The sequence below is a fragment of the Pteropus medius genome, unplaced genomic scaffold, assembly GCF_902729225.1.
Source record: "Pteropus medius unplaced genomic scaffold, Ma_sr-lr_union100, whole genome shotgun sequence".
Lineage (NCBI taxonomy): Eukaryota > Metazoa > Chordata > Mammalia > Chiroptera > Pteropodidae > Pteropus > Pteropus medius.
The window spans coordinates 2,339,033-2,351,927 of record NW_024340693.1 but is presented as its reverse complement, the minus strand read 5'-3'; the positions used below and the strand labels follow the sequence as shown (position 1 = coordinate 2,351,927).

At 48.4% G+C, this 12,895-nt stretch overlaps 1 protein-coding gene across 2 annotated transcripts in view; it reads right to left on the bottom strand.

Moving 5' to 3' along the window:
* The window catches only part of FLT1 (fms related receptor tyrosine kinase 1), a 151,204-nt gene that overhangs the window by 62,712 nt on the left and 75,597 nt on the right, over positions 1 to 12,895 (bottom strand). For both annotated transcript variants that reach the window (XM_039862688.1, XM_039862696.1), the window contains exons 12-13: positions 10,427 to 10,535; positions 4,293 to 4,601 (exon numbers count right to left, since the gene is read on the bottom strand). In XM_039862688.1, the coding sequence (XP_039718622.1) occupies positions 4,293 to 4,601; positions 10,427 to 10,535 (418 nt within the window). The remainder of the gene's footprint in view (positions 1 to 4,292; positions 4,602 to 10,426; positions 10,536 to 12,895) is intronic.

Sequence of the window (12,895 nt, the reverse complement as noted above, 5' to 3'; positions counted from 1 at the left end):
GCCGTAAGGTTTCATTCGTAATTTTTTCCCCTCAATTTCTCTTCTATGGTTAACCTCCCGCTTCCTCTTTATTAAGTTGGTATAATAAATTGAAAGTCGTTCGAACACAAAGTAAAATCGAGAACTAAGTTCCGTATTTTCAGATTTCACTACCAAGGTTTTTGCTTGGCCAATCAGTGTTCTTTCTTTTTTTTGAGAGAAGCTTTTCTAAAACCTAAGGATTTTGCATCATACTTTAGGAACTGGACAGGAAAGACATGTGGGGTGTAGCTTTGCAATGACTTTTTCTATAAATAGATAGCATGGTGACGATGAGCTAACATGATTTCGTAAGTGTCTGTATTGTCGTGTTTGTGAAGGCAGTTTGTGTTCCTCAGCTGTCGGTAACCTAAATCGTAAGGTCACAGACCAAACAGGAGAATTTTTTGAACTTTGAAAGCTTTATTGATTCTTTCTTTCTTCCCTTCCCGTACCAAATGCAAGCCACCGAAGGGTTCATTCAAGAGGCAGAGGCACAGATTTGCGGGTTTTGCACTATATGATAGTACAAATATTGTATTTTATATTATTTTCTCTTAAAACATACAAATATGATACAATACAATTTATTTTAATAAAATCCCAACCCATGTAGTACAACAAAATGAATTTAATACATTAGGATGCGGTACGTTACAACATTAAAATCCCACGTCCAAACAGCAGTACCCCAGGGCCCGAGTGAGGGGTGTCTACAGGTCAGTCCTGCTGATGTGTGTACATTCTAGTTAGGCGGGGGCGGATGGGTAGGTAGCTCGAGCTTCCAAGGGGAAAGAATAAAGGAATGATGTCTGTCCCACCCTCCCAAATCGTCCGTCTGCCCCTCGTAGCAAACCCTGGAAGAGAAATTGAAACGGTTTGGGCGTGACTTACACACTCTGCGTCACTGGTTTCAGTCACACAGTACGAGCTTTCTCTGACCATTTCTGACTCCCGTCTTATTGTCCTAAAGCTGTGAAAGCAGCTCGGGGTGATTACAGCACTACGACAGGTGACACGTGGCTCTGCTTCCGTGCCCCTGCCGCCGTCCTGCCGGGTGCCCACACCTGTCTCTCTCTTTACTCCTGCAGGAAACTCTCAGGATTAGCATTCATCGAAGCGATTTAGAGCCCTCCGGTTAAAGTGTATTGTCATGTAACTTATAACGTGTGGATGTAGCGTAACAGGGCAGGGTTACTACCTGTTAGGAGAAACAGATTCTCATTACATTTTGATTTCCGTAGCTGATCATTCGTCTTTCCTCATTCCGTACAAAATGAACTCTGAAGGCAAAGGAGCATGTTGCCGGAAGCGCTGTGGTTCCGGAACTCTCCAGACAGCGTGTGGAGTGGACGACAGCGCCGATCGTCTTGCCTGCTTCGCTCTCTTTCCTACTCTGTCTCACCCCCGGGCAGAAGTGCTGTAATATTTCTGTGTTTGCATCCTGCGCAGTCTGTCAAATAGCTTTTCCTAGTGGAAACTGCAGCCATCTGTCAAGTCCTTCAGTTTGATAGCTCTTACAGTGGCCGTGGCAAGCCAACTCCGACATGTCTCATTTAAAACTCTGTTCACTGAGCTACACTGTAACAGCTTCTCTGAGCACGGTCACTGTTTCCCACGCACTGAGAGTGACCAGATAATCTGTCACTGCCCACAGGCCTTGTGGTACAAGGGAACTCTGAATGTAGGGCCCGCAACACCCAGCTCATTTTCATGGCTGCAAACTAGGGTCACCAGCACAGGAACACTTTAACGTAAATGTCACGAAGAACTCCCACAGGCCCCGTCTGTCCTACACAGACTTCAGACCAGAGAAGCAGCAGAAAGCCCACAGAGTTGACCCAGGAATCTCAAACACACAGTTCATATAAACAAGTCTGAAACATATGGTATTATGATTTTTTTTTCCTTTGTGTCCATTTCTGAAAAAATGTTCTCCTATGCGAAAAGTCTCATTTTTGGCTAGTTTCTAAATGACCAATTAACCAAGGAATCATTTTATCAGTTTCCAGTCTATACTTTTTAGTCATCTATTTTGGTTTTTAGATAAGGCAGGAACATTGAGCCCCTGTTTTTGAACCTGTTATTTAATGGAAACAGGTAGCTGCTTTCCAAACATAAACAAGGCGGGGCCGATCCCTTCACACAGAGAAAATCAGGAGCGACAGAACATTCCTGCCGTCGTCAGTGGCCACAGACAGCCCCCCGCCCGGTCGCCGCTTCGCTTTTCCGTGTCAGGCCCAGTGTCCCGTCCATGGGTTCCCGTTCTCCACCCAGAACGGGGGCCGAGGAACCAGCCTCATGCCCACTGCTCCATCTCCCTCGTCCACACTGGGCTCTCTTCCTTTCTCTTTTTCCCAGTATCCTCCCCTTACTCCACCCCCAAAAGAGTAACTACTAAAAAAAAGTTTTTCATTTTGGAACTGTCCAGAAGGATTAATTACACAGCAAACAATCAGTTACAGAATTCTTAGAATCTTCTCCTGTAAATATGAGCACCCTGCCTTCCCCTTCCCCACGAAAACTGCAGTTTTAAGGGGAAGGAAATGATAGATTCCGCATGTCCAGTCCACTCCCCAAACCAGCGGCTGGTTCGGCTCTCATAAAAATGGAGGCTTCCCCGTTCTGCGGTCCCGAGGCCTTGTTTCCTGAAGGAACACGCTGGCTTATAATGAACAAAGACGCCAGGCACAAGAGCCATAGGTAAAATTTTGAGATACAATTGATAATGCTTTCCTTTGGGCTGACAACTTCCAGGTTGCTAATTGTTTTCGGAGCTTTCAGGGGCTCTGGAAATGGTATTGTTTACTCTTTCACACTTGACAAAAGCAATTCCCACGTGAAAGACAAGTTTAGCCGTGGGACAGAGTCTGCTACCTAAAGTAGGAAACGGCCTAGAGAGTTCCCAAGCCTGGAAGGTTGTCATTGTCACCTCCTGTTGAACGGCTCAGCCACTGTGTTCTCAGCCGTACTATTTTGGTCATTATAGTTCGTTTTCCAATAGTTCATGCAAATCCCATATAATGATCAATCATAAATGAAAACAACAGAACAATGCATATTAAATTGGTGAAAAAGGTCACTTTGCCCCCAAATGCAAGTTTAAAATAAGAGATTATGGTCTCTCTCGATTTAAAAATGGCGTATCCATTTTTCAATGACTCTGAATTCTGCTTCTGTAGTTTTGCCATTTCTTAATCCCCACAAAAATCCTATTAACACAGGCTTATGGAGAAAGTGGACTTTTTTTAGTGGACAGATTATAGATTTACATTTAGAAGAATGCATTAAATCTCTGATCATAATAGCCTTTATTTCCTTGATAATCGATTGTGGTACACCTTTGAATGCCATCAATAAACAGGATAAAGTTCTTTAAAAGAATAACCAGGGGACACAAATATTTAAAATGAAGGCGTGACCCACTTTCTTTCAGGGGCCGTCACTCATCTGTTCCGTCCACTCAGGCGGCGAGGAGGACACCGCCCCCTGGACTAGCTACCTGGAATTGCACGAGGGGAGGGAAGCGGGCTCGATTTGGGTGGATCCTCATGATTCATACTGCGATAAACCCTTCATACCTCTGAATTACACCAACATCTTGCACCCGGGGCCCATTTTAGAAGCTCCAGCTTATTAATGTGCTTAATGTGGGGGGGAAAAAGCATTTTCAAATAAATAAGCGTTATAACTTGCTATCCAGGTGCTATTTACAAATCAAGAGCAGATGAAACAGTACAAAATAAACCCAGGCAGAGGTCCAACAGAGTCTCAAATTCAACTGTACTCATTCTGAGCTGGAAAGTTAACTTATTCATGTCCGTCTTTGGCAGAAACCAGCATCTGTTTAAATTATTCGGTTTGTGCAGCTTTGAAACTTAACAGTAAAAAGAGGTTGGCATCAAAGCGGAAGGAAAGGACCGGTTCCCAGTTGTTGTTTATCAGGCAGGAGAAGACAGCAAAGAGCAGAAGCACAGAGTGTGCCTGCGAGGTCCTCCAAATCCAGCCGCGCCCCCGGGTGCCCTTCGGCCTGGGGGGCCGGCGCGGGCCTGGGGCTCATTATTACTCTGTCATCTCCAAACTCATTTTGGGAGGAGCATCTCCTCTGGGCCGGAAAATTAGCAACAGTGACAATAAATCAAGATGATATGAGACAACTGTTACTTCTGAGTGAGTCCTTTAATGTTTGACATTACTTTGTGTGGTACAATCACTCCTGGTGCTCTTAAATTTGGACATCCGAGAGAAAACAGCCTTTTTGTTGCAGTGCTCACCTCTGACTGTAACTTCTTTCTTCTGAAGGATTTCTTCCCCTGTGAATATGTTCCTGGCTCTGCAGGCATAGGTGCCTGAAGCTTCCAGGGACACGTTCCTGATGACGAGGTCGAGGGTGATGGAGAAGGCCGTCATGACGGCCTGATTCTGCTTGCTGATGCTGTGCCACACGGTTCGGTTGCCGACCGTCCGCAGCAGGATCCACGTGACGTTTCCGTACAAGAACCTGTTCACCGTGCACGACAGTCTCAGGTCCTCTCCCTCCGTGGGCATCTTCTGCAGCGTAACGTGGAATCCGTTCGGCACGTCTGTAAAAGAAGAAGAAAGAACATGAGTCCCTAGAAACACCGCGTGTCACCCGGAGGCAGTCGGATCTAAAGAACCGTTCCTACTTGGGTTCTCGCGGCACCGGCCTCGGAAGGGTGATGACTGATCTTACTGTTTGAGGGGACCTGATGGAAGGCAGCAGGCGGGACCCCGCTCAGCCCCTCCCGCGGGGCAGGAAGCGCCGAACGGGGCAGTTAGTCCGGTGGACGTTTTCCTTACTCGCCCAGAATGGCTCTTTAGAGTGGAATTTGTTTTACGACTTGGGACGATAACCACGTTCCCCACTCCTTTATCACGTACAGAGCTACCCCCGCTAAAAACGGGCAAAACAGCGAAATAGTAACAGCGATTTGTACTGAAAACCCGAGGTGAACACGTGAGAGCAGGTGGTCCCAGGGGCACGCCGGGGGCCGTGGGTCGTGCCAGCAGACGCCACCTTAACCCTCGGCTTTCCTCGAAAAAAGCAACCAGTCCCTCCCAGTCTCCTGCAGCCGGGTTGACAGCATCCGCCTCCCGGTCTCTCTCTCCACTGTCCCTGCCTTCTGCCGAGCCAGAGGGCGGAGCGGGCAGAGAAGGGCCAGCGTCCTTGCTCAGGCCCCCTTTCACGGTGACCAATCCACTCAGACAGAAAAGAGCGAAGTTCCTTCTGGAAATGCAGACAACTAGCCCAGAAGAGCTGCGGATCCCAACGTGGGGGCAATGGCGGGCGGCGGGGATCATTTCCAAAATCAGATTTACTCCCCAAAGTTTATTAAACATTTTCTGAATGCGACCGTCATCAAAAGCCACCTCCTCTGACGTCCCTCCCTGGCTAACCTTCATCCCCATCTCCTCAGAGCCTCTGGCGACCCCTCCCGAGCCCCGCTCCGCCGCCTTCTCCCCCTGGGCCACCGTTTGGCTTCCGCATGGGACTTGCCTTGTCATTCTGGACCATTTCACCAGGGGATTTAAAAAAACCGTTGGCCGCTGGCCCTGAACTGACCTGCTCTCAAACCCCTCGCGTCGCTTGTTACTCGTGGTGTATCTGTATTTGAGCAAAGAATTTGGGCCAACATTTTACAAAGTACTTTGAAGATGAAAAGCGCTGTGTTATGCTATTATTATTATCCTTTGCGCACAAAGCTATAAAGAAACCTTTAAACCTTCAGGGGACAATAGTCCAAAATTAGATATCACATCAACTCTTTCCTAAATCTCACTTTGCTTGTTTTTCTGATTTTTCTGGGCTTTGGCTTTATTATAAAGTGTCACGTCTGAAGAAATGCCAAAGTATTCATTTGAAACCTGGGAGCGGGGGTGACAGTGGCTTCTGGGGCTGTCAGTGGCTGGAGAGAGAGGAGGCCAGTGGAGGCTTTCCTGCTTTTAAAATGAAAATTTAAGAATGTGCCAGAAGATGCAGAAGCCGCTGACAGTCGTTTTTAACATAACAATAAGGTGTCAGAAATAGCCCCTCTAATTCAGCATCTTTTTATATTTGGGACATTTTCCAAGCACAGGATTAAAACGCCAGCCATCACCTTTCACACAGATACTGGAACAGAAGTATTGTGCACTGGTAGCAATCAGGGCATTTCTTGAAAGACCACAGACTCCATTTACGAGGTCTCATCCTGGTACTAGAGCCCAGGGGAGCCCAAGCAACACCACCAAGATCATGTAGAGAGTTTCTATTTACTTTAGTGATTTGAAACTTCCTGTGGAAATAGCTCACAGGTTTCCTGATGGAAGATTTTGTTTATCTTTGCCAAGCACCACCAGGAATCTCAAAATAAAATGCATTTAGTGGCACTGGGAAACCAGGGAGATAAGGCAGCGCTGTTCCTGTCTCACCCTCAGTAATTGCTAACACACCCATCGTCATGCTGAGTGCCAGCAAAGCGCAGCGCACACACAGGGGAAGGACAAGAACCGAACAGGTTTCGAGGTCTGTTTCTCACACGGGGGACACTGTTGCCGAGGCAAATTCTGCGTCTGTCATCATGCGACAGCCTCTTACAAACGACGATGTCTTCTCAGGGTCGCTCCATGGAAGACGATAAATAAAATGTCCTAAACGAGTTAATGAATCCGGAGGGACTTTTCCCTTTAATTCACGTTGATTTTTTGTTTTTTTTAGCCTGAGTACAAAAACAGACCCAAGAAAGAATTGCCTTCTGACTCTCCGAGTGAACACAAGAGAGCTTCCCACACTTCAGCGTCTCGCAGAGTCAGTGCGGCACCGCCAGCACCCACGCACCCTCATCCATCTGACACGGTCCACACGCGTGGCAGCTCACGCGGCGTCAGGAGAGTGCTTCCCCCTACGCCTAGACGGTTTCACTTGACTGGTCACACGTGCACGCAGTTCATAAAAGAGGCAGGCATAGAAATGACAAGGACGAAAGGCGTCCCACTTGTCAGGTGGAAATAGAGAAGGCTTCTCTCCTCCTGAAGAACGGAAGTAACGTTCTCTAAAAGGAAAGTGAGCGGTTACGAGGAAGTTTTGCTTTTCCAAGTGTAGGTGATGGCAGAGTTCAGAGGCGCAGCCATGGTGGGGTTCCAGGGGCCACGGCTAACCAGCTTCCATGCGTCTGGAAAGCAGCTCCAAGTACTGTATGTCAAGGCGGGGCAGCACGATTGAAATGAGGATCCGTAAAGATCCAAATCTAGATCTGGGCTTAAAGCGGTGACATTTTAGGTGGATCTTTTAAAGCACTGCCCGCACTAGGCCAAGTATAACTGAGCACATACACGCTCGTTTTTCAGAAAACAGACACGTAGGGTGCAACGTTCGGAAGAGTGTTCGGTCTCATCTCTAGTGAGAGTAAATCTCGTGACAAATATTTGAGTAAGAAAAAGATAATAATCGGTTTAGAAATAATGTAAGCGAAAGATTTATCACGAAGCAAAACTAGAACTTTTCAGGCCGGGTAGAGAAGAATTCAGAGGCATCTGTGGCGGGCAGTGGGGGCTTGGCTGGCTGAATTCGTGCGCCGTTTTAAGATTCAGGCTCTTGAATTTCTAGAGGAAAAAAGGCGTGAGCTTCGAGTCTGCATGTTTGCGTTGAATTCTCATTGCTCCTTTCTGGGGACAAGACCTGGGGTCTAGAAAGGCTTCGGCCATTCATTCCAGGTCCTTAACTGTATAAAGCGGCGGGAGGTGGGGGGGACATTGAGTCCAGCTGGCCATCGGCTCTGCCAGCTGGGGCCGGGCGGCAGCAGCAAGGCCAGGTGCAGGTGTACGACACGGCAAGGATGGACCCGGTGGGCTGGACGGGCTGGACACTGGTGCTGCGGTTAGTGCTGGGCACCAGTGCACCTTTCCTGGGACCATGAACTTCAGGATATGAGCGCGCCCTTCCCCTCCCCCCCCGCCCCCGTGCTCGTCCTCTTCCGGTACTGCCTTCGACTCAGGCACGAGGGGTCCCTGGCCTGGCCTGTGAGTGGCTCTGTGTGGCTGTGCCCCTCCCCACAATGGAGACAGTCTGCGGCGCCAGGCAGCCATGCCCTCTCGGAGCCTGTGCTACCCCCACTTCTAGATCTTTCCTGGGTTCTCTGGGGTCCCAAAATTCCCTGGGAAGATGACCCCAAGTCCATCTGCAGACTGTCTCAGGTCTCCTGTCTCTCCACGAGTCTGTCCTCCGAGGTCTGACCCCTTGTCGCTGAGCACAACACTTCTGCGTCCCTGGGAGGACTGTTCGTGAGCGCTGTGGGTTGGACGTGAGGGCTGGGGAGACCATACACATGGGTGCATGGCGCCCCTCGGGGTGGGATGGAGCCGGGAACGGGAAGGGAAGACAGGTGAGTCCAGTGCTGGGAGACGCGTGGGCTGTCAGGTTGCAGGGGGACTTCGGGCAAGCAGGCCGGCCCCCGAGGCGCCAGGGTGCGCTCCATCCACATCTCCAGGCACTGCCACCCTCTGCCGTGGAACGCTGAGGGGCCCCGGGATTCCACATCTGGGCATCACCTTTCGGGTCACCGTGAAGGTGTATTTGTCCCCAGAGACCAAACACATCTAACAGCTCGTTCGCTGGGTTTGGAACTTGCAGGTGATGCGGTGCGTGGTTTGGGGGCCTCCACTGGTGCTCTGGCCTTGGCTCCGCTGACATCCGAACCGCTCACAGGGTGTGGCCCCTCCTCACACCCAGGGTCCCCGCCGGCCCTGCTTCCTTCTCAAAGGCCCAGAGCCACACTGGACGATGCACGTGGCTGTCGAGCACGTCAGGTGCAGCTAGTGCGACCGGAGTACTGGATTTCAGTCCATTTTATTTTAATTAATTTAAAATTTAAAAAACGAAGCAGTCTGATATTTTAAAAAATATCGATGACGTGTTGAAATGATAATATTTTGGCTATAGTGGGTGAAATAAAATTAATTTCACGTTTTTCTTTTTACTTTTTAAAACTCTGGATACTAGAAAACTTTAAATGATGGACGTGGCTCACGTTATATTTTTGTCGGACAGCGCTGGCTTACGTCGGTGATTCGGCTGTCACGTTACTTCTGCACATGCCTTTCAATACTAGCATCTGTGTCATTTAACCTTCTTCTTCGTTTCCTTGGTGTTAAAACCACGTCCCCAGGAAGACAGGGCCTCGCTGCTGTCCCCACGGGCCCGGCACAGAGCCGAGCTCACCGTGTCAGCCGGTGACTGTTCAGAACGGAGCGGGATCACTCAGTGTTCTGGGCCCTAAACCACACAGACGGGCGCGGGTTCGGATGGCACCCCGTTCTCGGCCACATACACAGGACAGCACACACGTCTGTGCCTCGTCCGTCTGCGTCACCTGAGAAGCAGCCCCTGTGAAATGGCTCTCTACAGCCTTCTCGAAGTGAAGGGCTTTGCTGCTCAGAGTGAATGCAGACTTGGTTTCCTGCCCATGTCTCAGACGTGGGAGGACGGACTGATGTCCAGGGTGGCTCTGCTGTGTGCCTCTCACATCCCTTCCAGCTCTGACACTCTGAGAATCCACTCAGGGTGTCACCGATAGCACAGCTCCTCGGAGGCGTGGCCTGCTTGCCAGAAGCCTCCCTGTGACCTGAAAGCCCACGCGTCTCCCAGCACTGGACCTGCCCGCTTCTTTCTGGAGAGCTCCAGGCAGCTGCCACAGCCTGCCCCACACAGAGCGAAGTTTCCAGAGTGTTGGCAAACCGCCCAGGTTTCCTCAGAAACTGGGGGAGTGTGGAGCCAGGCAATTGTTTTTATACTTTGAGCTACTTACTTCCTTCCTGTACCCACGGAGGGACACAGAGAGTGCCATTTGTGTACCTTGAAAGTTTTAAGACTTGCAGAGACTGTCATATTTAAAGCTAACAATTCTTAAATGTTACCAAAAATTAGCCTGTTAATTATTGTCAGTGAAGTTCAGGTCCAGGTCGTTGTGGGAGAGCCTCATTTCCCAAAATGGTGAAATGAAGTTGTGAAACCATTAGCTTCTTGGTTAAAAACGGAAAGTCATCACATGTATTATAATTCGTTTCCTTGATTATTATTGAACAACTGTTGTGTGCCAGACCCTGTGCTAAGTAAGTGCTGACGGGAGTCAAAACATGAGCATGACCAGCTCCCACATTCACAGCCCAGCCTGGCAGCGGGACATGCACGAATGGCTCTGAGAGAGAATTCAGAGAAGTCGCTCTCTGGGAGACTCAGTGATGTAGGAGACCATTCCCGCGAGCAAAGGACGAAGGGACTCGAAGTGTAACAGTTCCATGGAACAGTGTTTGTTTTTTTAAATAAAAGTCACTCAATCTATAAAGTGATCAAGATTTGAAGAGGGGCCGAAGTCCCCAGGCTGTCTTGGTGGCCGTAGGGCGTGTGACTTACCTGTGACATAAAAGTTTATGTTCCTCTTCACCGTTCCCACTTTATTGGAAGCCATGCAAGTGTAGATTCCAGGAATTCTGGACTCAGCCACGACCAAGGTGCTAGCCGTCTGCAAAAGTAAGGGACGTTTTAGCTAGCGATAGGACCAAGAGCTATTTGAACATCCCAGAGTTCCTCCTGAGGGTCAGAGCCATTCAGACATCCCATTCATTCAGCAAAGCTCGTACCGCATGGGTGGTGGTTACCAGAAGCTCTCCCCGTGCCGAGCCCCAGCAAGAATGGAAAAATAACAGGAAAGCAGGTCCTCAGGGGACCGGGGGCTGTGACATCCGACTCGCATGAGGGTTTCAGGCTTATTTATCTCGTGCTCCTGGCGTGACAATTACAGACCTGAAGCTGGGATGTGGGACTGCACGTCCTACTCTGCGAGGTGGGCAGTTCTGCATCAGTGAGGACAGGTGAGGCCGAGGCCGTCTTTTGCTTGGCTGACCTGAGGTCGTGGATGCACTTTGGGGACAGGAGCCTTTCCTGGTTAGTTCTACAGTGGGCGTGTTAGGTGAGCAAAGACAGAGAGGAAGGTTGGGCAAAACATTTCTTTTATGTGCTCAAAGAACGTGGCATTGCAGCCCCGATGATGCTGACAGAGGCCAGAAACTCCTGACTAGGACTGTTGCGTGTGTTTGTGAGTTACTGAATTTCTCAGTCTGTCCATTCCTGATCTAGGAAATGAGGGTGTAAGTTATGAATTAACACAATATCGTTTCACTAGATTTTAGTGCTGCTATTTGAGAAATTAGCCCCTAAAGAAACACTAGGAGTCAAATTTGTGTGACCTTGAAAGCACTTTTTCAAACTGTGATGTCTTAAGAAGTAACGAAACAGATATAGCTTAAAGGCTCGCATTTTACTGTCTTTTTTTTAAGACAAAAGTTAGCAATACAGAAAAATTATTGAGTTTTAAAATTCAATTCAAACTTGCAAAAAAGTAGTACATACCGTATGTAAAAAGAAAAAAGGAAAAAGAAAAAAAAGAAAAAGCTAGTAAGGTTTTCATATTTAAAATTACAAAAAAAAAAATGTCGATCTAGTTATTTATAAATCGTTGCAGCCTATCTCCTAGGACACGAGTAACTGGTCGCAGGCTTTGAAATCGCAGAGGCTGTGCCAGTGAAGTATAATGATTGAGTGATGTGCAGACTAAAGTAACACACAGGCTGAAATGTGACTGGACTTTCTAAGATGGTGAACGCAAATCTGCAGAGGGTCCGAACATTCTTCTGAGCTGCTCAGTCATATGCCAGACACTTACGTTCTCACATCCCATTCAATAAATGAAAGTACGGCTGTGTTTATTCTACAGATCAGGAAGACTAAAAATATGCTCCTACTTATTTTAGCCAGCCAGTCCATTGCTCCAAATTCTGTCATTTTTGCTGTGGTTGGTGAATATTACAAGATGCTTCCTCTTCTGTTTGTTGGATCTGTTTAATTATACTGCCCATTGATCCTCTGTGTACTATTGAAATTATTGGAAATGAAAGTGTCTGCAATATGTGGCATTTTAAATTTAATTTAGCAGACATTTACTGAGTGTTTATCGAGGCATTGCCCAGATGTTTGAAGGCACAGAGATGAATATGACACAATCTGTGTTCTTAACCTCGAGGGACTACTTTAAGTTGATAGAGAAGATGTCTCTACTCAAAGATCAAGTATTATCCTTCTTTTGAGGAGCAACGCACACACAAAGGCAAATCAACAGTGAAGAGTCTGGAGGAGAGCTCAGAGGTCTCTCTGCTTTGATTATTAATCTTTATAAGAGGTGAGAAATAAAAACAAATTCTGGATAGCCACTTCCTTTGAAGTCCTGCACCTACCACTCAAGTCATGGGAGAAAACGAAAGCAAGAGAGAAGCTCGTAGGTGGCAGCGTGAAAGGCAGTGTTAGCTGGTGGCAGCTGGAGGGTCACACTAAGGCTCTGCCTGTTCCGTCTCTGGAAGCCTGGGCCGAGACACCTCACCCAGCGTGCGACAGGTTCGCACCCCGGGAGCACACGGCCAGGCTGCCGGCCCCTGTTGCCGCTCGCCTCTCTGCTGAGCACTGCCGTTCTGACGGCGTTAGCTCGCCAGTGTTTTCCTAAGGAGCTTCCGCAGAACCTTATTTAGATCCTCAGATTTAGTGTTGCTCGAGAAACAGGTGAGAAACTTCCTTCTGCTTGGCTTCAGACTGTCTGACGTTCCGGACGGCGGGGCCCTGAATCTGGACGTCGTTTGGGTTCCTATTAAAAATTATCTTGGTTTCACTGAACTCGGAGCACCTGAGAACGAGAACTGGGTCCCACGCAAAAGAAAGTCATCAGATGTATACATCTGCCATACTGGGGACCTGCGCGGGCCGTCTGGGGGTGGCTACAGCCACTTTACGAGACTCCAGCACAGTCGGATAGCTCCGAAGCTGTCTGTGCTCAGA